At 36.4% G+C, this 27,014-nt stretch overlaps 2 protein-coding genes across 4 annotated transcripts; both read left to right on the forward strand.

Annotated features, from left to right (window-relative positions):
* The first annotated feature begins 2,450 nt into the window (after nucleotides 1-2,450).
* LOC133731672 (vacuolar protein sorting-associated protein 41 homolog) lies at nucleotides 2,451-16,117 on the forward strand. Of its 3 annotated transcripts, XR_009856754.1 has the most exons (20): nucleotides 2,451-2,858; nucleotides 5,983-6,252; nucleotides 6,336-6,515; nucleotides 7,814-8,074; nucleotides 8,928-9,063; nucleotides 9,154-9,244; nucleotides 10,346-10,448; nucleotides 11,357-11,460; nucleotides 11,556-11,649; nucleotides 11,753-11,908; nucleotides 11,989-12,051; nucleotides 12,188-12,253; nucleotides 12,927-13,127; nucleotides 14,118-14,195; nucleotides 14,276-14,395; nucleotides 14,485-14,565; nucleotides 14,675-14,760; nucleotides 15,037-15,122; nucleotides 15,258-15,339; nucleotides 15,425-15,464. XR_009856754.1 is itself a non-coding variant. In XM_062159070.1 (19 exons), exons 1-19 carry the CDS (start codon nucleotides 2,577-2,579, stop codon nucleotides 15,860-15,862), a joined length of 2,892 nt encoding a protein of 963 aa, XP_062015054.1. In that variant the 5' UTR covers nucleotides 2,454-2,576; the 3' UTR covers nucleotides 15,863-16,117. The 3 variants fall into 3 exon arrangements, 2 of the variants coding, with proteins under 2 accessions (XP_062015054.1, XP_062015055.1); XM_062159070.1 differs by lacking the exon at nucleotides 15,037-15,122 and having other exon boundaries at nucleotides 2,454-2,858; nucleotides 15,425-16,117; XM_062159071.1 differs by lacking the exon at nucleotides 15,037-15,122 and having other exon boundaries at nucleotides 2,455-2,858; nucleotides 8,931-9,063; nucleotides 15,425-16,117.
* Nucleotides 16,118-23,675: 7,558 nt separating this feature from the next.
* On the forward strand, nucleotides 23,676-26,943 carry LOC133732154 (uncharacterized). The gene is made up of 9 exons (XM_062159637.1): nucleotides 23,676-24,125; nucleotides 24,222-24,408; nucleotides 24,498-24,634; nucleotides 24,862-24,974; nucleotides 25,102-25,345; nucleotides 25,927-26,079; nucleotides 26,218-26,297; nucleotides 26,435-26,484; nucleotides 26,598-26,943. The coding sequence occupies exons 1-9, from the start codon at nucleotides 23,703-23,705 to the stop codon at nucleotides 26,732-26,734; spliced, it is 1,524 nt and encodes a 507-aa protein (XP_062015621.1). The 5' UTR covers nucleotides 23,676-23,702; the 3' UTR covers nucleotides 26,735-26,943.
* The last annotated feature ends 71 nt before the right edge of the window (nucleotides 26,944-27,014 follow it).

The following is a 27,014-nucleotide window of genomic DNA, read 5'->3' on the forward strand; positions in this document are numbered from 1 at the left end:
TCGTCGAATTACAAATTCTAAAGTAAACTCGAGAGAAATCCGACGGTCGGATTCTCGAAAATCGATATTCGAAACCCTTAATTTCAGAAATTCATAATCAATTCGTAACTCCTCCAAAAATTACCAAACTTCATAAACAAGCTCTACTCAAATTATAGGATTTAATGGGCTAAAAATTGTAATTAAATGTCAGCCCTACGCGCCACCACGCGCCACCCACAGTGGCGGCGAGTGGGGCCCACGCGCCAGCGGCCACCACCTCCGATGGCCACCAAATTTGGACAGTAGCTTCTACTCAACAAACCCAACCATTCATTCAACTACAACATCTCACAATTTTACCTTTAAGAGCTCGGATTAAGCTGGTGAAGTTTGCCCAGAAAATTGCTTCGGAACCAAGGATGTTCTTCGTCGATTCGGCCTCCACGATGCAAATCGGAGCAAGAGGCCTTAGGGGAAACGTTCGCCTGCTCAAGGCGCTTCCTTCAATCCAAGTTTGGTGGTCAGAGACGGCCGGGAACGGCGGAATCGCCGGAAAAACCAAAATTGCACCCGGTGGAGAATTTGCTTTGAATCGAGGTTTTTCGGCCAAATTGTCGAAAGCCCAGGGTACCAGCGTGTAGAGAAGGAAGAGGCGGTCCCAGAATGACTGGTGGCACACCGTCAGGTGGCCGGAATCGGAAATTAGGCCGGAAATTCAAAAAACCCCCGAACCGGGTTACCACAGTGATTTTTCCTTTTTATAGAAACTTACTATGAACAGTACTTTTCCTTTTTCGCCTATAACTTTCGCATATGAGCTCCGATTTTTACGAACCACATATGCACGCGCTCGGTTTAACGTCCTCTACAACTTTCGTGAAGAAACTTTTCTCAAATTTTGACCCGAACAAAAAGTCGACTTTTAGGGCCACTAAAAGTGCTGAAACGACAGTAAAAGTGAAAGTAGTTGTCGTTTACCGTCCAAATGACCAGTAAACGGGTAAATTCAGGTTCGGGATGTTACAAGTATAATAGAAACGTACAAGAGAAATTTTAAATTAAAATGCTGACAAGATTATATCAGAATTGAGTTTTCCAAACTTGTATTTAGATGGAAAAATGGAAGAGCATGTCTAATCGAAAATTGCTAGAGTTAGAATAATATATTAAATAAAAGTATTTTTGAAAGACGGAGCAATAATTGATAAGTAAATGTCGAATAAGACGAATATAAATTCCGTCTGGTAACATTGTTACTAAAATTCTTTTGAATTGTCAGCTCAAGTAGGTGAAATATTATTTGTAAAGGACATGACGTCCTAAATTCCACCCATTATTAAGAAATAAGGTAAAAATAAGAAAATCATAAATACATGCAATGTAAATTTCAAGATTATGTAAGGATGCTATGATGAGCTACAAGAACCTCATCGAGTCAAAATGTTCTGGTCAACAGTTAACTAATTGGTTGGGCTAAGTTCACTAACATACTAGCTTGTTGGGTGTCCAAAGTAGATTACGAATTCTAGTCCTAAGCTATTTTTGGGCCTAAGGTCCAAGCCCAAGCCATTTCCCAAAGTCCTTAGCCATTCATAAGATCGCGAAAAATTATCTCATCCAAAAGTGACGGCGGAAATTTCATGGGGCCTACAAGAAATTCGTCAAGGTAAAGAACATGTAGAAGGGAAGAACATAGACGGTCAACCCAAACCTCTGAGCAGTTCTTTAGCACTACAAGTGAGGCAGTTTTCAAATATATAAATGTAATTGACCCCTTATAATGCTTGACTTTGTGTAATTATACGACCAAAATTTTAATGTGATTTCCTTGTCTAAATTGTGACTTATGGTTCATTTACAGGCTTAAGGGGCGGTTTTCATGATGGGCAAGGATAAACTGCATGGAATTGTGCTTGTTGTTTTATATCATGGGAAATTTATAGTATATACTGCAAGAGTGCAAGTAATTTTACTTGCACATGTTTCTTGTTAATTTAGATCATTTTTGAATTAGGTAGACAGTCTATTGCAATTTCTTCTTCTCAGTTCCTATTTTGTTTTACGTATCATTAATTTACAAGAAAAATGACACTTATGACTAATTTGCTAAAAAAGATAATAATTCTATGCCATGTACATTGTACTTCTTCCGGTAGTCAGTTGATTTTGTGATTGGTCGTGCTCAATTGTCACTAAAATTATGAAAAATAATAAAACAATTGTAATACTAAGTATTTTTTACAATTCAATTTAAATATAATAATAGTCAAACACAAGTCACACAACCAAGTATCAATTAATTGATCACCACAACCAACATATATGATTCCCCATCGTGTGGGTACAAAAGCCTAACGAAATGAAAAAGTAACATTCTTTACAGGTGGCGCACATTCCGCTCTTGTCACCACCCGCTTTGTAGTCTTGCAAATAAATAATTCATGTCGTAAGCAAAAAAAAAAAAAAAAAAAAAAAAGCACAGCGAAGCTCCCTCTCTAAAACCAAAACAGATCTTTGTGAATCATTCTCTTCTTCTTCACCCTCGCTTTGGGAGACGACGAGCCGCGAGAGCAGAGCTGAAGACCTACATAACAATGGCTCCGATTCCGCCAGACAACGGCGTGGAAGGAGACGATGAGCGAGATGAGGAGGAAGAAGAAGAGGAGGAGGAGGAGGAGGAAGTGGAAGTGGAAGAGGAAGAGGAGGAAGAGGAGGAGGAGGAGGAGGAGCCGAGGCTCAAGTACCAGAGAATGGGAGGCAGCATTCCTACGCTTCTAGCGAACGACGTCGCTTCGTGTATCGCCGTGGCGGAGCGGATGATCGCGCTCGGGACGCACGGCGGGACAATTCATATTCTCGATTTTCTCGGCAATCAGGTCAGCTTGGATTCCAATTTTGTTTTTATGTAGTGGAGTTCTTGCATTGATGGTTAGGTTAGTGTGAATGTGAGGTTAAGTGGAGCGGGTTGGATCTGGTTTTTCCTGGTAATTTTGAATTTTTAGTGGTTTAGTGGAAAACTGAGTTTACTATGGTCTGAAATAAATGGTGCTTAACTTAGAGATGGCTATGGGGGGTTTCAAATAAGGAAAAAGGAGGACTAGAAGAAATTAGAGTTTTGATTTTGTTTAGTTTAATTGTACTTGTACTAAAACCTTCAAAATCAAAAGATTTTGCTAATTTGCTGTATACTGTAGAGAATCCAAACTTTTACATCGGCACAGAATGCACTTGGATGGTTTCTTAGGACATCTTTAGGTAGTTTTTGAGTTTCACATTTCTAGAACTAAATACCCCAACAGAGGCGTAAGTTAAATGGACCGTAAAGGTTTTCCATGAGATGGGAAATGAAAACCCCTAAACCGCACAGGGGTCATACGACTCATATTCCTTGGAAATTTTTGATTCGCATGAAGTTAGAGGATAGAAATTGCAGTAATCAATGCCACTAGGAAATCTTTAATGTTGATCAGGAAATTACCTTTAAGATATTGTAGAGAATACAAAATGATTCAGCAACAAATGTGCTTTGATGTTTTCTTTTGGAGGTCTGCATGTAGTCGTTGACTTCACATTTCCAGTTCCTAGAATAACTATTGCTACCCTAGAGAGGGATATGTGATGTAGGACAAGTAGCAAAAGAATGGTTGCGGGTGTGGCTGCACTTGAAGGTTGAGGCGCTCAACTGCAGAACTTGAGGCAGCAGTTACACAACTTCTACCATCAATAATCAGCTTTTGGGCTTTGTCCCCACAACGAACCAACATCTGGAAAATATATGTTCTTTGCCAATTCTCATCTTGAGTTGTAGGAGGTGCTAGATTGCCTCTAACAGAACAGAATGAAGTATCTATGTCTTCTTCGAGGTCGGATGGATCATAAATTCCGTAGTCGAGGGTACTGTGATCCCCACCTTCCTTTTGGTGCTCCGTCTCTTCTTTGTCGCCAGTGTTGGTGTCCTGGACTATAGTATCTTTTTCTTCATCTGCCTTATCAGTTGCGGAAGCTTTCCCATGACCTTTTACTTTTGTGAGCCGAGCATCCATTGATTCAAGTTGTACCAAAATCTTCAGCAACAAAACATCTCGCTGATAGTCAGTCATACGACCCCTGAAGTTTTTCCCTGATCGTGTAGCCATTGGATCAAACTGTTTGTTTACAGACGGCGCCAAAATGATGTAGGACAAGTAGCAAAAGAACTGTAGAACTAGGGTTTATTTGCGGCAGTCTCGATTGTTAGAAAGAAAAAAAAATTTAGAATAAGAAACTTAAGAAGAAAAGGGATAGAACTACTAGCGTCACACCAGTAAGATTCTAGGATAAAGCTACTAGCATCACACCAGTAGGGTTTCTAGGCATCACATCCAAAGGACTTAGGCATCACACAAACTGGAGGGAAGCAAAAGCTTTCAATCTTTATTAACTCAAATCTGAAAATAAAAGACTATAAAGGCCTCTACATATAGGGAGGCTCAGACAATTCTAGAATAACTATGAATATCCCTTTGCTTAAAAGAATCCTAAAGAAATAATCCTAATAATAAAAGCCTAGATTTATTTGAACTACTTTCCAAATCTTGACTTAAAATATTCTGCTCGTCTTCTGCATCAATATGGCTAAGGGGTCCCTTGAGATGTAAATAAAAACTATCATCCCTATGAATTCCTCTTTGTTGGGTTGTTTGATCTTGCATAAAGTTAGAGGACAGAAAATTCAGCTCCAGCTTTCTTGCCTGCAAGTAAGGCTAAGATTCCACCCACATCATGATCTTTGTGTGCTTGATGGCAGATGGGCGATATGCTACAAAGAAGGACCATTTCCTGCTTTTATCTCTAGTCGTATGTCATGTGTAAATTCCAGGGAGAGAGTGTATAATGTTTTTTTGTGGATTGTGAAGTTGCTTATTGTTTATGGGAGAGTTGTATACGGTGGCTGGTTTGAGTTGGGATAGCCTAGCACTGAGTCTTGCTCTATCCAGTGCAAGGAATTTTGGCTTTGGAAAAGAAAAGAAGGCTAGTTTCTCTAGGACTGTAGTGTGCTAGTTGTCATATGGGTGCTTTGGATTGAATGAAATAGAACTTTTGAAGATTATAGAGGTGCAGGGTTGTAGAAACTTTTGAAGATTACTGAGTCTTGCTCTATCCAGTGCAAGGAACGTTGGCTTTGGAAAAGGAAAGAAGGCTAATTTTCTCTAGGACTGTAGTGTGCTAGTTGTCATATGGGTGCTTTGGATTGAAAGAAATAGAACTTTTGAATATTATAGAGGTGCATGGTTGTAGGAGCTTTAGATTAAAGATTTTTGGCGGCTTTGTTGGCCTCTGTAGAATTCAGACACTAGCATTTCTGATATTTTGCTTGAGTGGAGGGCTGCCACAGTCTAAGCATAGGGTTATTTAGGTTTTTTGTCTGCATCATTTAAGTCATTATGGTGTAGATTTCTGGTTTCTGCTGGTTTTCTTTCTTTTTTCTTGTGGACCAGTTGTGCACTTTTATTGTATCAATCTTTGTGATCAATTAAATTTGTTTCTTTTCAAAAACTTAAAAGAAAAGAGGAAAGAAAATGCTGCATTCAATGCCATGATTTCAGGGAATTTCTAATGTTTACCAAGCAACAGAAGGGTTAATTTGCTATCATGTCTTTCTATGTTCATGTATTTGATATCTTGAATTCTGTTGCATCCCTATAATTTTTCCCCCTCTTTCTGCCTTCATAAACAGGTAATAGTCTTTTCCTGAAATCAAATAATGATTGCACTTCATCTTTGCTTGCAATTGGAAGTTTGTATGGTTTACAGAAAAATCATGTAATATAAGAATTATTGATGTCTGTCCTCTACCAGTGTTTGACAGCATGGATTTATTAAGCATTTTAAGCATATTCTTTTTGTCTCTTGAGCAATGTTGTCATCTGTAGAGTTTCTGGACAATACATTCAAATTAAAAGAGTTTTACCCCTGATATGTATGAAAGGCAATGTCTTTACCTGATTGGCTTCTTTACAGGTCAAGGAATTTTCTGCTCATACTGCTGCTGTGAATGATCTTAGCTTTGACATAGAAGGTGAGTATATAGGAAGCTGTTCAGATGATGGGACTGTCATAATAAACAGCCTTTTCACAGATGAGAAAATGAAGTTTGAGTATCATCGCCCTATGAAGGCTATTGCTGTAGATCCAGATTATGCAAAAAAATCATCTAGAAGATTTGTAGCTGGTGGGCTCGCAGGCCACTTATACTTCAATACGAAAAGATGGCTTGGCTTTAAAGATCAGGTTTGTACTTAACTTATACTATAGCATGTTGAAAAACTTTCGGGTATGCTTTCTAATATCTGAAGACTAATATGTCTGTCTAGGTTTTGCATTCTGGTGAGGGTCCAATACATGCGGTGAAGTGGAGATCAAGTCTCATTGCTTGGGCTAATGATGCAGGCGTGAAAGTATATGATACGGCAAATGATCAGCGCATAACATTCATAGAAAGACCACGTGGAAGCCCACGTCCTGAGCTTTTGCTCCCTCACTTAGTTTGGCAGGTTAGTAAAAGTGTATCATGCAGTTAGTAGGTGTGACCACACTTTTAGTAAATTTGTTTACATGGTTCATGGTAAACTCTCCTACAATGTTTATCTATGGGGGGCTTCAGGGAGCTTTAAATTCAAAGGGTTGTACGGTGAGATGTCTATGATCAGGTAGAAATGGTAGAAATGTAGCATGTATTAGGATGGAGATGTCTATGTGGGAGAGGATGGAAGCTAACCCAAGAATTTTTGAGGATACATGTGTAGAAAATTTGGTTGTGGGTTTCTTTGTGGGCTACAATTTCTTCAGAATTCAACATCAGTTCATCTTTTGGAATTTTTTAGTTGGAGTGCAGCTTTTATGTAGTCACAGAATCATTTCTTGTCTATTTGTCTTTGTTCTGGTTGGTTGTCTCTGCTGCAGCTGGTGCTCTTGATTGGTTTCTTGTCCTCTGTTTCTTTTCTCCTTTTGTTTTAATAAAATGATGTTTCCTATAGAAAAAAGGGTGTAATGAGCTTGTGCTTCAAACTATCTGGCCAGGTGACTGTTAGCCGGATTGTTCCTAGGGATGTGTTTTTCTATAAGTATAAAGCATAAAAGCGTTTTGTAGTGGAATGAAGCCAAACTTTTGTGGGTTTCTTGGTACTTGCTGTTATTTGGATCATTTGACTGGAAAGAGATCAGAGAATTTTAAACTACAAAGCTAGGGATGGACTAGTTTAATTGAAAGAGTAGATTTTTGGACTTCACTTTGGGCATCAATTACTTCTGATTTCAGGGACCTCTCTTTATTGGCTATCATGGTGATTGAAAGATCCGTTTCAAGTTTCTTTTAGTTTAAACATTCTATGATTTTATTTTAATGTGTTGGACCTCTGGTTCACTGCACGTAATCTTTTGTTTGCATACCAATAAAGCCTTGTTCAGTTAAAAAAAAGAAGGATAATCGAGGGTAGTAGAAGTTAATTGGGGAAGTAGTGGAGAGAGGACTGGGAGGACTAGGAGTAAGGGAATCACAATTACTATAAATATCTAGATTCTAGAACCCAAGGAAAGTCACCATAGCCTCTTAGAACTCTTAGAAACTATAGACTAGAAAGAAGTTATATAATATTGTAACCACAAGATATATGAAATTCCTGCTGTATCCCATTACCTTCATAACTAGAAGATTAGTTTTTAAGATATGAGTCAGATTACACCACCACCTAATATTTCTTAGTTTGCATAAATGGTCCATCTTTTTCTCATTCCTACCATAAAATAACTGTTGTCTGCTTTCATGCATTCTCACTGTTTTCATCACTTTCAGGATGACACACTGTTGGTCATTGCTTGGGGAACATCAATCAAAATCACATCAATAAAAACAAATCAGTCTAAAGCAGCCAATGGCTCATATAGGCCTGTCTCAGTTTCCAGTATGAACCAGGTGGATATTGTGGCATCCTTTAGTACCAGCTATTTCATATCGGGAATTGCCCCTTTTGGTGATTCTTTGGTCGTTCTAGCTTATATCCCTGGTGAAGACGATGGGGAGAAGGAATTTAGTAGCTCTGTTCCATCACGTCAGGTGCTTTTTTCATCCCATGCTGTATAGTTAACCTTTTGTTCCTTGAATTCATGAATTTGCACCATTTTTGGGGAATTTCTCCCCTTACTGCTGTTAAAATTATGTTTTTGGGAAAGATGTTGCGGAGAGCAGACTTTTGTCTCTCTGAAACTTATACGCTTTTATTTTAGTCAAGCATCATGTGATTCCCGCTTTTTTTTTTTTTTTTTTTTTTTGATCAAGATGATTTTATATTTTTTGAATAAATTGTTCAGGATCAATCATTGTTTTCATGGTAATGTGTGTCTGTGTCTGTGAATCTTGGTAATAGACCTATTTATATTAGATTATCATATGGGCAATCTTTGATAAATGAAGAATGCTTTTGGAAAATGTAAATTTAAGAAAATCAGACTTGTAGCAATTTTGAGCATAGTAACTGACTAACTGTTAATCACTGGACACATTTTGTTGATATAAGATGCACAAAGTTATACTATTGTCCCATGACATCTGGCCAGTGTTTTGTTTTGGTCACTGACTACCAGTTAGACTCACTATGACACTGACTGTGAACATCAATTTGTGTATTCATATAGTCAGATCGATGCTTTAATGGAGATTACCATAAAAGATTTGATGAAAATCTCAATGCATGAGATGTAAGGACGATTGAAATTAAATTAGTGGCCAATGAGAGAGACAACTACAGTTAAGGGGCAGAAAAGCTCTTTGATACAAGTATAGTTTATCCAAAATCTGTTATAAGGGATCTATTTCTAGTTAACTATAAAAGAAATCTAAAATTTCTCCACTTTTCATCTAACCTGGACTGTAAGTGATATTGCTTTTAACTCATTTAATCTATTTGTAGCAGGGAAATGCACAGAGACCAGAAGTACGCGTTGTGACATGGAATAATGATGAACTTTCAACAGATGCTCTTCCTGTACATGGCTTTGAGCATTACAAGGCAAAGGACTATTCACTTGCTCATGCTCCTTTCTCAGGTTACATGCTTATTATCAAATTTCAAGGTCTATTTACAGCATAATAATTTACATTTATATAGCTGTGAAACCCTTTTAGTGTGAATCTAGGTAGCAGCTATGCTGGTGGTCAGTGGGCTGAAGGTGATGAACCACTGTACTATATTGTATCACCAAAGGATGTGGTCATAGCAAAACCCAGGTCAGTTCTGTCTCTTTTATTTGTAGCTTGTATGAGCATTTGAAGTTCTGGTGAATGGTCTACCTAAACCTTTGGTCTTGGGACCTGAAATATTGAATATAGTAATGAAAAGAAGCTTTCTATTTTTGTTGTTTCGTTTCTCTCTCTTTTCTACTTTCTATCACTACCTCTTAAAAGGATCATACCCAGTACAGAACTGATATCAAAACCTATATTAACTTGTTGGAAAAGAGATTGGAGTCCCAATCGCAGCCCTCTGGAGTTCCTTGACCAAAGGGAAGTGAGGGGATGAGAAATCAGTAAGGAGGTAAAAACACCATCACGTCTCCAGTTATCTAGCCAAAATCAAAATAAAGTTCCATAATTCAGAATCTGGAGCTCAGCCTCTTCCGTACGTCAAGTGTGAACCTTGGAATGAACACAATTTAGACAGTTTTAAGAAAATTCAACTGCTACAGGTATCAACTACTAAGGTTGAGCCCTCTCTTCTATTAGGCTTACCTGTATCAGACCATCCCACTCGAAGCACCCTTTTATTTATACGCTTGTCCTTCCAAATAAGAGTTTCCATGCTAAAGTTATGGAAATGTGGAATTGAAGACACACTATGAGGAAATTAGCTCAGGCATGAAGTGAAGAGGAACAGAACACGTCCCTAGCTACTCATTCAATATGCAAAAGGAACTTACAATACCAAACCATATTTAATATCCATTTTATTTTTTGAAGCAAACACCAGTACTTGGTTCTTTTTTAGTTGAACTAAATTATCATCTTTTTAGATTTACTAGTGCATAATTTGTTAATACTCGATAAAATTAAACATCTGTCATTGAATCTTTTCCTTCTTGTGTTGACACTTGACACATAACGTGATTTAGGGAATGAGCTTAGTTGGGTGACCATCACTGTAAATCTTTTATGAGGTTGTGTTGACTTACAGTTTTTGAAATTAGTTGATTAAGGTTTTCAGCACTACCATGGAGGAGGAATTTGTTTAAAACAAGTATTATAATTTTATAGTATATGTATGAAGATAAATATATGTTAATTTGGATCATGCACACTTGATGAAGAAATGGATGCATATATTATTTTCAGAGATGCTGAAGATCATATTGCTTGGCTTCTTCAACATGGTGCACACGAAAAAGCTTTGGCTGCAGTTGAAGCTGGCCAGGGACGAAGTGAACTTCTTGACGAGGTAATGTACTATCAAATTTCTCATTTTTCACATCCTGATTATATATAACATAAGGATGTATCTGCTATATTTTTTAGCGTTCTAGTGGCTCTTTTATTCCTTAACATGTAATAGTTCACGTTCTTAATATGTGTAAGCATGTGCACGCTTTCATCTGGAACTTCCATTCACATGGTTTTATACTAGTAGTCGTATTGGCTTGACACCCTTGTGATTCATTTCTTTATATCTAACATAACTTTGGTGCAGTAGAACCTTGATAACTCGATAAATTAATAACCTCAATTAAATAATATTTTTGGCTGGTCCTGACTTGGGGGCAACGTGCTAAATTAATAATGCGCTAAATTTATAAGATAATGCATTAAAAAAAAAATTCATATAGACCCCATGTAATATATAAATTAATAATTCCTTGATACATAGTGTTTATGATTCTAAAACACACTGTTGCAATTGCTTTTGAGTGCTACCTGGATTATCTTTGTTGTACTCATTGTTGATTTCTTTGCACCTTTGAGATGAGAAGCCACTGTTGTGTGTATGATCTGCATACACACTTGTGTTACTATGACTTTTGTTTAATTAAATAGGGTTTTGGTTGGCTCCATGTTCATAAAATGGAATAATGTTGTACATTGAACCATGTAGTACATTTAACAAAATAGCACATTGCATAATGTATACGTAATACATTGAACAAAATACAACAATATTTAAGAAAATAAAGAATACTTTGATAAATTAATTAGTTATTAATTAATCGATAAATTAATAAATTATTAATTTATCGATTATTTAATATTCGCTAAATTAATAGGATTTCCTTCGTCCCAAGGCTATTAATTTATAGATGTTTAACTGTATATCTAATTGAAACTCGGTCAATTTTTGTCTGCTACCTCTAGGTTGGTTCTAGATACCTTGATCATTTGATTGTGGAAAGAAAATATGCCGAAGCAGCATCTTTGTGTCCCAAATTGTTGCGAGGATCGGCATCTGCATGGGAAAGGTAATATATCTGTTCTGTATTTCCTATATTTTAAATATAACTGGCATGTCTGTCATACTGTTTATCGAAATCTTAGAGTAGAGTATACTTTACAGATGGGTTTTCCACTTTGCTCATCTGCGTCAGCTTCCAGTACTAGTGCCATATATACCAACAGAAAACCCAAGATTACGTGATACTGCATATGAGGTTTGTGAGGAAATATTTTCCTGTCAATTGGTAAATATTTATTTGTAGTCCTATTGATATACTAACTGGAAGATCATGCTATCTTCTTTTTTGGTGTGCAAAGGTTGCTCTCGTGGCTATTGCTACAAACCCATCTTTTCATACGGAGCTCTTGTCAACTGTCAGATCATGGCCACCTGTGATTTATTCTGCATTGCCTGTAATCTCTGCTATAGAACCTCAGCTCAACACATCCTCCATGACAGATGCTCTTAAGGAGGTCAGACAGATATTGTTTGTACGGAATAGCTCGATATAATGACAATTATGATTCTACTAAACACCTTTTCTCATATTCAGGCACTAGCAGAGTTGTATGTGATTGATGGGCAATATGAGAAAGCCTTTTCACTATATGCTGATGTAAGTGTTCTTGATGCACATGACTGTGCAGACAACTTTATTTGCAAAGCACAAATGCAATTAAAAGTTGTTACCTTACTTTTAATCACATGATATTAGCCTTGATATCTGATTAATTCCTTTATTTTGCCTTCAGCTTATGAACCCAAATGTATTTGCCTTCATCGAAAAACACAATCTATATGATTCGATTCGGGAAAAGGTATACTGACACAAGATCACAACTTATATATATATATAGACGAAAATGTTCTGAAGAGGACGTCCGCACTGTCGCTAAAGTGCGGACGTCGACGCTGCAGCTCTGCTCAGGCCGTGACGGCGTGGCGCCGCTTGCTGGACAGAGGCCAGGGGTTGGATGGACCAGTCTACAGTCGAGTGGAGTCGCCGGCGACGAGGTTGCAGCGCTGCCCAGAATCCTTCAACCTCGATCTCCTCCGACCTCGATCGCTGCCCAGAAGCGGTCTGGGATGCCTCCGGCCTCCGTCCGGCAAGCCCCGCGCCGCCTGAAATGCTGCAGAAGCATCGACATTTGCACTTTAGCGAAGTGCGGACGTCCGCTCCAGAACCCGCCTGTGTGTGTGTGTGTGTGTGTGTATATTATTGTATGTTGATATGTTTTTTGTTGTAGTGTCTGTATTTACTTTCATCGTCAGAATCATCCATCCTATAGGTTCTGACATCAATAAAGAATTTACTATTCTAAAGTAGACAAACTGACAATGTAAATAAACCTAGCAGTCTATATATGGGGTTAGGAATTGGTGTGAGAGACGAAGAATTATCAGTTTACTGGCTACTGGCTATTTCATTTTAGTTCGTGTTTGCTCAATCTGATTTCTTATGTGGCTGCTTTGTTGTCTGTGCTTTGGCAGGTCGTCCCACTGATGATGCTGGATTGCAAGCATGCTGTTCCTTTATTGCTTCAAAATAAGGACTTGATTACTCCGTCTCAAGTTGTCAAACAACTTTTGAATGCGAGTGATAAGTGCGATTCCAGAAATTACTTGCATCTATATTTGCATTCACTATTTGAAGTAGACCCTCATGCTGGAAAAGATTTCCATGATATGCAGGTATTGTGGAAGGCTTGACTTGGTGTTTTTTTTTTTTGGTCTGAAGGCTTGACTTAGCTTAGTTATTTGTGTGATGAAGCCACATATACTTTATTTATTGATGTATACTCCGTCAAACAGTTTTTTTTTTTCACACAACATATCTAAATTGTTCTGCATATCAGTTTGATAAGTTTCTCATGTACCCATATCTTATGACTAGGTAAATGTGAACTTTATACAACTAATGCAGCCTACTGCACTCTATAAGTGTCTGTGTGTGTGTGTGTGTTTTTAATTTCCTAGATGCATGGAACCTTGATAGTTGGATTGTCATTTTTCCTTCTTTTGGCCAAAGAGAAGAGTGTCGTTGTCATGACTTAATCACTTAAACAGTTAGGATGGTGATGAACAAGCGTGAAGGGTTCCATGGATGTTTTTCACTCTGTATTATGGGCAGTATAGCTCCCATATAGTAGTTGGGGTGCCTTTTCTATCTTGTGGTATCTTAGTCTATTCTGCCTCTTTTTGCAACAAATCACTTGTTCAATACAGCATTTAGTGTGTTGTGTTTAGTTTTGTTCACTTCCCCCTGCCCCCATGCTTATATTTATCAATCATTTGTGGGTGGAAGTTGCCTGCCATAATGAAATCACCCTCACATAATTTTCCTATTTCAGCAAAAGAAACAAGTTTCAGGATTATATCTTAATGATATTACATGTTTTCGTTGTTGCGAAATGAATATGTTTAGGCACTTTAGAGGGTTCTTTATCCATTTCTTAGGGATCTCGGGACAAGAGGGGTCCTTAAGATTGATCCATTTCATTTCTGTTTCCTCTCCAAAAAAAAAAAAAAAAACTGTTTCTTTGATTGTAAGTCTTTCCCTACTTGCTCAGTTGCTCGTGTTTGGCTATTGCAATACTGTGTGCTGTTCAATGAACTTTAGTCTACATGTTTGCTTGAATGGATATTATCTAACACTTGTGCTGTCCTGTTTTACTGTGGTAGGTAGAGCTTTATGCAGACTATGATTCAAAGATGCTGCTTCCTTTTCTTCGTAGTAGTCAACATTATACACTTGAGAAGGTTTGAACAGTTACATGAATGAGCAATTAGGATGGACTTTAAATGTTTGTCATAAATTGACTTTCAGGTATCTATTTCAGGCATATGAAATTTGCATCAGAAAGGATCTTGTAAAGGAGCAAGTTTTCATTCTTGGAAGAATGGGAAATGCAAAACAAGCCCTTGCTATAATCATTAATAAACTAGGGGACATTGAAGAGGTACCTCCTGTTTATCGTTCTTCAGTTATTTCTTGCCTGTTTATTTGATTTTGTTGATGATGACGGCAAGTTTAATTGTGTACGTGCAGGCTGTAGAATTTGTGAGTATGCAACATGATGATGAACTATGGGAGGAATTGATCCAGCAGTGTCTTCATAAACCTGAGATGGTATTTATATTAGCTAGTCTGTGGTTTTGTTTGTAGTTTGTGCACATGTACGTGGATATATCTACAAGTCCTAATCAAGATGCTCTGAATTTCTTCTACTAATTGACAGGTCGGCGTGCTATTGGAGCACACTGTTGGAAATCTTGATCCTCTTTATATTGTGAATATGGTTCCCAATGGACTGGAGATTCCTCTGTCAGTTTGATCCTGTTTTAGTTTTACTTTCTTATACTCCCTCCTCTCAATCAATGAATTCTTCATTTTCTAGAAATCCTAGCAGATATCTTTGTTGCTAAAGAGAAGATAGAAAGCAGCGGACAAGAAATCCACGTGAAAAGAAATTTTGGGAAAACTAAAACCTAACAAAGCTAAAAAATTAGCAGACCGCCTAGATAATTATAGTTTAAATAAGCATAAATACCTAATTCACTATATTTGTGTCGATAAATTATTTTTGTTTTAAATTTCTAGGTGTATGAGAAGGTTCAATATGAATGTGTGTGCATTGACATGAGCACATACAAATCAAGTATAGATGTATCCATCTACACATATAGGTATCAGTAACTATGTTCGAATTTGGGAACCTACCACAACATAAACTAAAGTTACATGATTGTGTAGGATGAATTTAAATTTGGAGTATTCTTTGAGGAGAAACTTCCATTAACCCTTCGTAATTTACTTTGCAGGCTCAGGGATAGGCTAGTCAAAATTATCACCAATTACAGGACTGAAACATCTCTAAGACATGGGTGCAATGACATCCTTAAGGTACCCTATTGTTCCATGTAAATTTGTTGTCTTGCATTTGAATAGAGCACTTTGTGAATATTCTGATTGTGTAACTGGGAAACAGGCTGATATTGTGAACCTCTTGGTCAAATACTACAATGAGGCAAGGCATGGAATTTACTTGAGCAATGAAGAAGATGAGGCACGAGCAAAAAGGAATGATGGTAGGACTTCTCAAGTGGTTGAGAAATCATCTGGTGTGAGAAGTATGGAGGTTAAATCAAAATCGAAGGGCGGTGCAAGGTGTTGCATCTGTTTCGATCCGTTTTCTATACAGAGTGTTAATGTCATTGTTTTCTTTTGCTGTCATGCTTATCACATGACTTGTCTTATGGATTCCACCTACACTAGTGGAATGAATGGGAGTGGGATCACTTCCCCGGAGAGAGTAACAGATTATGGGTATGGTGATAGTGATGTGGATGATGATGGTGATGATGGTCCCCAATCGGGTGGCTCTCGCATGCGTTGTATCTTATGTACTACTGCTAGTGGAGCTTAGTGATATGTGCACTCATTTGTGCTTGATTTGCTTGCATGCTCATTTATCTTTTTGGGTTCAGTTTTGTGAGCGTGAAGGGCGTTCCTATGGGTTCTTTGTTGTGCCTAATTTATTGTGTAAAGCGGCTTTTTTATTTTTTTGGCGAGCTTTGAAGAGGATTGTGGTCATCAGGGCTACTTTCTTAGCGCACAGGCAATTGCACATTTGTTCGAGTTGATATGTACATTTTATTTTAATAATTTTTCTTCATTGAGAGTTGATATATATCTCAAGTGTTTGTAAATGGTAGAAATTGTAGGTATGCTGCTGTGATATTTTCAGGAAATGATGGTTGATGGTCAATTTGTCATTATTTTGTTGTCGTAGTTTAATGGTTGACCTAGGACCATTAACACATAATTTGTCAATTTGATTGATTACGTTCTCTCAAATCTTGTGCAATACTCATGGTTCTGTCAAATCATGTGCGATACTCGCTGATTGTACAGAAACTTCAACATAATCAAAGTCATCACTTTGAACCAACAAAACATGGTCCTAGAATTTTCAAGTAGAACTTTTATTTACTTGGGTATTTTGATTTAGGTCTAAGAAACTCAAAATTTTACCTATTTCTCCGGCTGATACATCATAGCTATGGCGCAACTCGTTAGATGCCTAGATGGTTCCTTATCTTTTTTTATTTTTTGTTAGTTTTTGGTAAATAAATGAGTATATTAAACCAAGAGGGGAGCTGGGGGAGGGCAAAGCCCAGTACAACCAAAGCCAGCGGCAAAAACTAACAAAACAAAGGGAAACAAGCCAACCAAAAGGAAAGCAAAGCAAACCAGAAAAGGAAGCAAAGCAAGAACAAAAGCTAAATAGTAGCTGAGTTCCACTTTTCAGCAATGGTTCTATTAGTACTTGTGGACTTATATCTATGTATGAGCCTGCATCTAATCGTGGTGATAATATGCTTGAAAACCACAGAGGGAGCACATCTTTCACTCCTAAAGATGCGCTTAGCTCTAGCAAATGTGGGTGTGTAATAATTGAATCCAGCAACATCTAGACTTTATCAAACTTTTTTCTTGTGGAGAAAATGTAGACAATTTTTTCTTTCACCAATTCTTTCATACTTTATAGATAATATCCACACACAAATGGACCATAAACCATCCTAAGTTGGAAGTCGAAAAGACGTTCTGTTGCTGCTTTATTTTCCTGCGATTCTGAAGAAGGTACATAGTATCTCGAAACAAGGACGATTTAAATTTATCCTTTTGCATTGCTTGCTATTTTCTTTGTAAAGCTTAGCTGCGGTAACATGAGCAAGAATTTGGTTGTGGGCTACCATGTAAGGTTCTGTGGATGAATTACGATCAAATTTGCATGGACCTACGGGGACGAAACATTGCTATGCAGATCCAAACACACAAAAATCATCATGAAGTGGACACTTCCCCGGTGGGGCGATCCCAACTTCGTAACTGTAAACAGCAGGAATTGATGGCTCTTGATTGGGAACTAATTTTTAACTCTGTTTCTAAATAATTTGAAGCAAAGCTCACTGTGGTCTTCAAAATCATTCATTAAAAAGAGAGAACATATGCGACATGTATATGAAGTTGGTCAACCGTTACCGAAATTAATGTATTGATGCATACTGTACTTGAGGACTAGCAACCCAAGAGATGGAGAATCTGTACGTAAGAATCTACTCCAAGGTTCTTTGTAGTACTAATATCTTCCTGGATTATTTCACAAATTAAATATATATGAGATGAAATTTTAGAAAGGATGGTGTAAATATGTTAAAGATGTTTAGACTTTTCACTACTCAGATCAATCGATCATCTTGTATCGCCTATATGAATCAATTGCTGTAGAGAATTGTCGCTGTCTTGAATACTACCTGCAATTGTGGTATACATAGTCTTTAAAGCAGCTAATTATCTTAGATTAAATGAAGATTGATGTACTTGATAAATATGTGAACTAAACTAACGTACGTGGGAGTATATATCAACGCGATGATCCCATGTACTTGGTCCTCTCACAAATGCTTTGGCTGCCCCTTCAATCTACGTAGAATTGCATCCAACGAATACATTAGTTATTGAGAAAACGTTATAATATTACATGTATAAACCATAGTTAGAAAATTACGTACCTGTGCAGCAGAAGTAGCCACTCCAAAAGCAAAATTAGTTGGGAAGTCTGATTTCGTAACATTCAATTCTTTGAGAAATGAAGTACTATTTAAATTCAATCCTAAAGTCATTCCGCCTACTGTCAAATTCGCCGCAACTGCAACGATACCATCCAAACTTGTAGTAGCCTCGACAGGCATGCAGGGTATCGAAGCCATGGCAAAAAATGCGATGAGAGCATAGAAAAACTTCGTTGATGAATTGCCTTTTATAATATTTCAATGCATATCTGGAAACTAATTAACCAGCAACAAATCGACATACAATCACAAGAAGTTAAGCACAAATTTTGGAATGTAGTTTGTGAACCGGAATTAGTTCATTAAAAGCTCCAAGTCATTAGGCTCAGGATATGAAATTAGTTTATTTTTATTTTTAGTTTTTATAAGTTGTTCACGTACGTATACACCGTTTTAATTAGCTTGGTATTATTGAATGTAAGCTATGAACCATACCGTTTGATATATCACAGCGTAAAGTTCAACTCATTACAGATATATGATCGATCTCCACTAAGTTGGTTGTGTAATGAACTAGATCTAAATCTAATTGAAAAGGTATGTTTTTATCTTAAAATTTGATGACTTAATTATAGACACATAATAAATTTAATGGAGAGGTCTTAGTAAGCCATTTTGAATTGTGCTTATTCTAGTCAAAGATTCATTATCTGTTCATCAATCAATCATCCTATATCACTCGAATAAAACGCTCCATCCTAATGATAATAGCCACGAAAGAAAGAGGAGGTATAACTTCATTCGTTTTGTGGGTGGTGCAGGTATTATAATTCTGTCTGCTACAACAAATAATAACTAAACTTCTCATATTCTTTTAGAAACCGTAGTTGCTAGTTAATCCTATTGGTGTTTTTACCTGAACTTAACGGTTTTGAAACAAGTTGATACTCATTGGGAGGTCGATCGGTCATCCTTTTACATGAGAACAAGTATGCTTTTCTAGCTGAAGCGAATACCCATTTTGCCAAGAACCTTTCTGACACTAATATTGATCTGGTGATGGTCTTGTGACTATTATTTGATATTATGTAAATTACTTCTACTGTACTAAACAATTCTGTAGTACATACCTGCATGGCACAAATATACGTCCTCATTGAAGCAGCGTTCCATGGAAAAGGGTCTGATATAGAATTTGAGTTCAACATAAACTGCCATTTTTGCAGCCTAACTCATTGCATCTACTGTTATTTGATCCATAACCTAACCCTAGTTCTTTTCTGCTTTTGGTAATCCGGATTCAACACACACCTTAGAATAAAAGGACTGTAATACATAAATGGACCATGTGCTGGATGCATCTTTTTCTGGTGGAGTATCTGGAAACCAGATAGATATGTAAGTGGTATGGTCGTAAATGTCGGACAGGAATTCAATGACTTTTGAATACCATATATATAAGGTAATTACTTAAAAGAGAGGGAAACATATATAGTGGAAGCAAAAGATAGGTAGCTTCAACTTCAAGTCTCTGTCATAAAAAAAATAAAAATAAAAAATAAAACTTCAAGTGTCAAGACTGGGCCACTCGAATCTTGATCATTGAATCTTCAGTGGTTGGTCCTCAAACTTGAACCAGAAGAAAAAGACTTGTAAACTAATAATTGAAGTGTGAAAACAAAGTCATCCCAATAGTACTTGGTGGAGTTAGAACTCCAAATCCCAGTTAGAAAATAAATAAGTAAAAAGAAAGTATAAATTGTATAATTTAATAACAAAAAGAAAGAAATTTGTTCGATGACTTTCTGGAAGGGCTACGATGACCTTCTGGAAGGGGTAGATCAAGCTCCTTTAGGGCAACTCCAACCATGGGGTGCCAAACCAAAATTTTGCCAATTATAAGACTTTGCTTCTCCAACCTTGTGTTTTTGGTGGATCTGGTCCTATTAATATGAGACTTGGGCTCATTTGGAGTCTCATATTTGAGACAAATCCAAGACCAAGACTCAGCACAGTGGCCTGGGACCACACTTTCTGATTTCCCAGCCCAACAATTGAAGTGACGCGCTGGATGACTTGGGTGGGCAGCACGAGCAGAAGGGAGAACGGGGGAGAAGGAAGACGCGCCTACTTGCGCTGGAGAGAGAAAAAGCAGTTGCAGGTGGTTTGCTCCAGTGGGCCCCGCAAGGCTCAGTTAGTCTGCTGCCGACCGTTGCGTGTCCCAACGATCACTAAATGCACGGCTGAGATCGCTCCATTTTGAAAATGGACGGTCCGATGTTGGCTTTTTTTTTTTTTTTTTTTTTTTTTACTGAACAGATCTATTTTCGATCTAATGGCTCAGATTTGAGGGAAAAAAACTTATCAACGGCTCTTATTAAATGAAAGGTTATTATTTCATTTTTGTTCCAAAAAAATTTAACAAAATACCAGAAAATTGAGGGAAAAAATTATGGTTAGTGTTTTAATTTATGATGGTTTGTGTTTTAATTTATGATAATAAAAATTATTTTGTTGAGTAGATCATCTTCGTAAAAAAGCATTAAACTTTTATTTTCATAATAAACACACCACACAAATTAAAAGCACACAATACAAAGTAAAAGCATACCAGACAACAATACAACCAAAGTAGGCCATGACCACTTATCATGACAACATGGTCACTTATTGAAAACACAAAAAAAAAAAAAAAAATTAAATATTATGATAAAATGTTAAATTATTTTTTTTTACCTTATTTAATTAAATTAACATATTTTTAATATAATATTCATCAAAATTATACTCATATTATATTTTAGTCAAGAATAGTGAAAATAACACCCCCATATAGCACCTCATGGTTGGAGATGAGAATTGAGTCCTATATGAATAGTGCAACAAGGGGGTGCTAAAATGAGAATAGCACCCCCAAATGGTGCCAATGGTTGGAGTTGCCCTTACCAGTCATGATCAACGTGCAAAACGTCTCTATCAAAGTTTAGGATTCAGACAGGACAGGAACTAAGAAGATATGTAATGAGTCATAATTAAGTAGCTAGATACCCCCCAGTACACTGGATGAGTTTCTAAGAAACAAATGGGGAAGATTGAAAGCTCATGCACATAAGATGAACCAAGGCCTTCCCTTTTGGTTAATTTTCTTTTTCCTGCTTTGACATAAATTTTCTTATTTTCATTTTACTGGTTTGACATGTAGCCGTTGTTGTTGTTGTTGTTTTTTATTTTTTATTTTTAAATATATATATATATATATTTATATATTTTTTATATATATTTTTTATACATATAGCCGTTGGTTTTTTTTTTTTTCTTTGATAAAAGCAGTAAACCATGTGTCATATTTTCAATATTTGTTTTATTCATGACAAAAACATTTAAAAAGGAACAAAAGAAAGTAAGAAAATGCAAACACTTGTCAGTTTCTAAAGATATTTTTTGCTGAAGATAACGAGTGCAATGTAGACATCATATCCACTACAAAATTTGATAATCCAATAAATTAAAGACGAAACATGTGTCATTCAAGAATCTTATTAAAAAATTTGATAAGATTCGATCAAGCCAAAAAGTCAAAAACAGCTTTATATCCATTTTGAAATGGGTGGTTCTAGTTGGACCTCCAAATTTGATATTTGGACCTCCAACTTTTTAAAATTATTAATAGACTTTTGTCAAGTCATATGAAAAGACAAATAAGGACAAAGTGAGAAAAATGAAAAAAAAAAAATTACTCTTCTTACCTCCCCAAATATAACATTCAATTAAATTGTTTTTTTCTTTTTCCGGAATTTCCTTATATTGCCATATAGTTTTATAATTTACCTAAAATAATTAAGTAAAAATAATAATTTATATACATGGCTCATCATTTAATACCAAAGTAAATTCAAAACAATTTGATTTGGAATTTTCTTAAACTAAATTAATTGAATATTATGATATAATTATTACTCAATCTTCCAACCTTCTAGCAACATATCAAGATCAAGAACCAACCCTCTGATTAATTTTGGTGGAGGAGAGACATAATCATAAGAGAGAAATATCATGTGATTTTGATTCATTCTTCTTCTCGTGGTTGAAGATAGAGATAAAAAATAGAGTAACAAATTATTGTATCTCATGTTCAAGGGTGTTTTGGTAAAAATAAGGAGGTCTACTTAGCTTTTCAAGTATTCTAAAAAGTAAATTAGAGGTATACTAAGTATAGGAGGTCCAAATGACAAATTTGGAGGTCCAACTAGAATCACCCTTTTGAAATTTCACAACAAATTAGGACGAAACACGTGACCTCGAAATCATATCCGAAAGTTTGATAAGATGCAATCAAGCCAAAAATTGCTTTATATCCATTTCGAAATTTCACAAATGAATCACGATGAAACACGTGGCTTCGAAGTCATATCCGAGAATTTAAAAATATTCTATCAAGATAACCTATGCCACATATATAAAATCATATAACAAATCTACAACATTCCTTGTGAAGCAACACATGGAATTTGAAAAGTACAACCGGAAAAATATTTTTTATTATAAAAATTATTTCAATTACTATAAGTAAGAATTTGATAAAAAATAAGAACACACACACACACACACACACACACACACACACACACACACATATATATATATATATATATATATATATATAACATATTCAAAATTTTAAAATATATTTTAGGGCTATAATTTAGCCTTGACGAGTTAGAGACGGTTGATGTCACATCGATGAATAGTAAATAAATCAGGGCTAAAATTTAGCTCCAAGGCTATTTTTAGCCCTTTGGGTTGGAGAAGGCCTTAGCAGCATAACACTAATTACATTGTAAAGCCGAGACGCAACTGTCATAACCGCGCACGTACATGAAACTCATTAAACAATGAAGGAATTACAACACTATTAATACGCTGAGCTATATACAGAACATAGAACAAAAGAAAGTACCAAAAATATTAGAAAAATGTGACTTAGATTAGAGTCATTTTTTTTTTGTAATGAGATTAGAGTCATTCAGAATCCCACATCAGAAAGATGATAAGTCATTATTGGTGATAAGGAATTGTATCATACACATTAATGCCAATGACGTCGACTTTTGTATTAACACCCCATACCTATTCATGAGATGCATGACTAAAGTGGAGGGAATATCAGCATTACTACACAGATGCGCAACAATGAAGTCAGGGATTAGTGGAACATCATGGATCCTCTGTAGCAAAGGATATATATATCCTCCAGTGTCTTCAGGAGGGAAAATATATACATAGCTAAGTAGGTACAATTAGGGGTTCAAACTTTAGTCCAGATGGGAAAAAATCAACCATCGACATGTCAATTCTTACCAACCCGGCTCTTGTTTGTTTTATAGTTGAATTCCAAACATACGTTCTATCAAATCAACTTTCAATCATGAATTGTTCTGAAAACATCATCCAATTAATTTTGCACGATCAGTTCACACTAAAATTCAAACAAGTGTATAAAGTATAAACAATCAATTATATGATATGGTCCCTATATGAACTATTCGTTAACTTATCTTTTTATCCCTATCGTGCGCCGGCCATTCCAAGTCAATACATCCAAATACAAATTTTTTCCATTTGTTGATATCTTAAGTATATATATGGCATTCGAAACACAACTGCTGCCCTCCAAGGATTTGCCATACCATGGAAATGAAGCAACTCACATTCTCACTCAAATCATCCCTTTTACTAATATCTCTTATATTTGTCACAACCTCAGTTTCCTTAAAAATTCCAAGGCTGAGTCCAACTGGAGGACAATTTATACATGGTAACTATTGGACACAAGGCCGGCCCAGCGAAGCTTCATCATCTGCATTTGATCCCAAAAATTTTCAGACATTTTACTACAACCAAACACTTGACCATTTCAACTTTAGGTATGATAGCTTCAATACTTTTCAACAAAGATATTTGATCAATTCCAAGCATTGGGGTGGCTCCAATATCAGTGCACCAATACTCGCTTACTTAGGCGCAGAAGAATCAATTGATGTTGATATACCTATTATTGGGTTCCTATCTGAAAACGCCATTCACTTTCAAGCCCTCCAGATATATATAGAGGTACATTCTGTATGAATCTGTCGTAAGACTGAGATAATAGATTAACTAGCAGTATTATTGGGTCTGAGACTTTAGTCTTTTTTTTTTCCTTATCAGCACCGGTACTATGGGGAATCAATCCCATTCGGATCAAGGGAAGTGGCATTTAAAAATGCAAGCACTCTTGGATACTTCAACTCAGCCCAAGCTATAGCAGATTATGCAGAGATTCTCATACATGTAAAGAAGCAACTACATGCTGAACATTCTCCGGTCATTGTTATTGGTGGCTCATATGGTGGAAGTGAGTCACTAAATGTACACTTATTGAAATTACAATTGTTACATTAAGGGCTCGTTTGATAACATATATACATATATGTTCTTTGACAGTGCTTGCTTCATGGTTTCGCCTAAAGTATCCCCACGTCGCTCTTGGAGCTCTGGCCTCATCAGCTCCAATTCTATACTTTGATGACATAGTTCCTCCAGAAACAGGGTACTACTCCATTGCCACCAAGGATTATCGAGTAATATATTTCTTCCTTAATTTCTTTCCTTCTATAATTATATATCAACTACTGGGGAGGTGTACCCCATACTAGCAATCTAAACATACCAGAGCTAAGCAAATATCCCACTGACCAATAGTTTAATTCACAGTTGGCTAGGGTCTAACACAAGATACTTTTTGCACGCTTCTATTTTAAGTTAATTAATACATAAACAGATTGATTATGGACATACATATGTGTAGGAAGCGAGTGAGACTTGCTACCAAATCATAAAGAAGTCTTGGTCTGAAATTGATAATATTGCTTCTAAGCCTGAAGGCCTCTCAAATCTTAGCAAGAAATTTCGAACTTGCAGGTACATCCCCTGATTAGTTTCATATATTGTGCATAATCATTTTTTTCCTTAGAACATAATTAATATATTTGTTCAGGTGATTATTTTTGTGATTTCCCTTTTCTGTTCTTGTTTTGCAATTAACTAGACCGTTGACCAAGTCGTCTGAGCTCAAGGACTACTTGGACTCGATGTATACTAGGGCAGCTCAATACGATCGTCCACCGAAATATCCGGTTACTGTAGTCTGCGGTGGCATTGATGGAGCTTCATCTACAGATGATATTTTGACAAAAATATTTGCAGGTGTGGTTGCATATACCGGAAACGGGTCATGCTATGTCAACCCGCCCAAAAACCTGACAGAAACAGACGAGGGGTGGGGATGGCAGGTAATTGATCAAATAATTAATTTATTTATCAAGCTGTACTATTTGTTTAGATTGTAGTTATATCTGAAAGCCAACCCTAATAATTAATAAATAGACGTCCACGTACATTTGTATTTTTAGAGCAAAAGACACAATACATTCATCATGCTGACTATTCTAGGGGCCCATGGTACATGATTTTTCTTTGAGGTCACAGAGTTAATTGACAGTCCAGGGAGAATGCATTCTTCTTGCTTAAGAAATACGTTTGCAATATTTTTTTTATTCTTACCTTTTCTGAAAAGGAATTTGCAATCCAGTCAAAGTTATGAGTACGTTTGCAATATCTAAGAAGTCATGCATCAGGCCAAATTTCTAAAGAAACAGCTAGCAATTTCCGGGACATTAGTATTGGCTGTATTGCCTAGCTTGATCTTGTTTCACAACGTTATTACAGTTTGCATCAGGGCCAGTTTCTAACAACTTGTGAAATTTGATAAGATTGTTGTTTTATTAGTAATTACAAACTTTCATTTACCCTAATTCAAATGTGTTTGAAGATGGTTAACCACGATCCACCTATTTGTTTCTTGATCATTTAGACATGTAGCGACATGGTGATTCCCATAAGCGTGAACAACGACACCATGTTTCCACCGTACAAATTTGATGTCGATGAATATATCAATAAATGCAAGGCAACCTATGGCGTCCCTCCCAGGCCTAATTGGGTGACTACATACTTTGGAGGCCATGTATGTAATGCTGTTACTTTCTTACCATTGCTCATTATTAACCTACCCTAATTCTTTTACTTTGCTTAATTCATATGAAATGCATGGATATACATATGCTAATTATATTGATACAAGTATGCTAAATACGTGATGCAGAACATAAAACTGAGTCTCTCCAGATTTGCTAGCAACATCATTTTCTCCAATGGGCTAAGAGACCCTTACAGTATTGGCGGGTATGTACGGATACGAAGATGACTTCACAACAAATATAAATGAGTCAAGTTTATCATTTTCATTATCTTGATAAAACAACACGATTCAAGATTAATAGTACTTGACTAAATTTAACATTGTTTTACTCTCATGATAGCGTTTTGGAAGACATATCAGACAGTGTGGTTGCTGTCCATGCAAAAAATGGTATGTATCCTTCCAAATTCATTTGTTTGGAGTACCCCATGTTACGAGTTTTAGGGCAGTACATATTTTCGTTTAACTTTTCAACTACCCAAAATTAAAATTTACTTTTACAGGGTCTCACTGCTTGGATATTCTCACCTCAAGCCAGACTACCGATCCAGACTGGCTGGTCAATCAGCGGAAAAGTGAGGTCAAAATCATCAAAGGATGGATAGCTAAATACTATGCTGACCTTCAAGCTCTCCAATAAGTACCACGTACGTTAAATACTATAGTTGGACAAATCCAGATTACACCTACCCAAAATATCTCTTTGCAAACAAGTAGCTTCTTTTTGGCAAGAGATAACAACAAAGTGAAAGTCCTAAGAAAACAATAATCACCATCTTTTCATTTGTAAACTTCTTTTTAAAAGGATCGACAAGAGTTATGGAAATAATACACTTTAATTACGTCACACTCTTGGTCTCTACTACCAATCTTATCCCTAAAGTTTCAATCGTTTTCACTTGAATTAATCAATGTGCATG

Source organism: Rosa rugosa, chromosome 2 (assembly GCF_958449725.1).
Source record: "Rosa rugosa chromosome 2, drRosRugo1.1, whole genome shotgun sequence".
Taxonomy (NCBI): Eukaryota; Viridiplantae; Streptophyta; class Magnoliopsida; order Rosales; family Rosaceae; genus Rosa; species Rosa rugosa.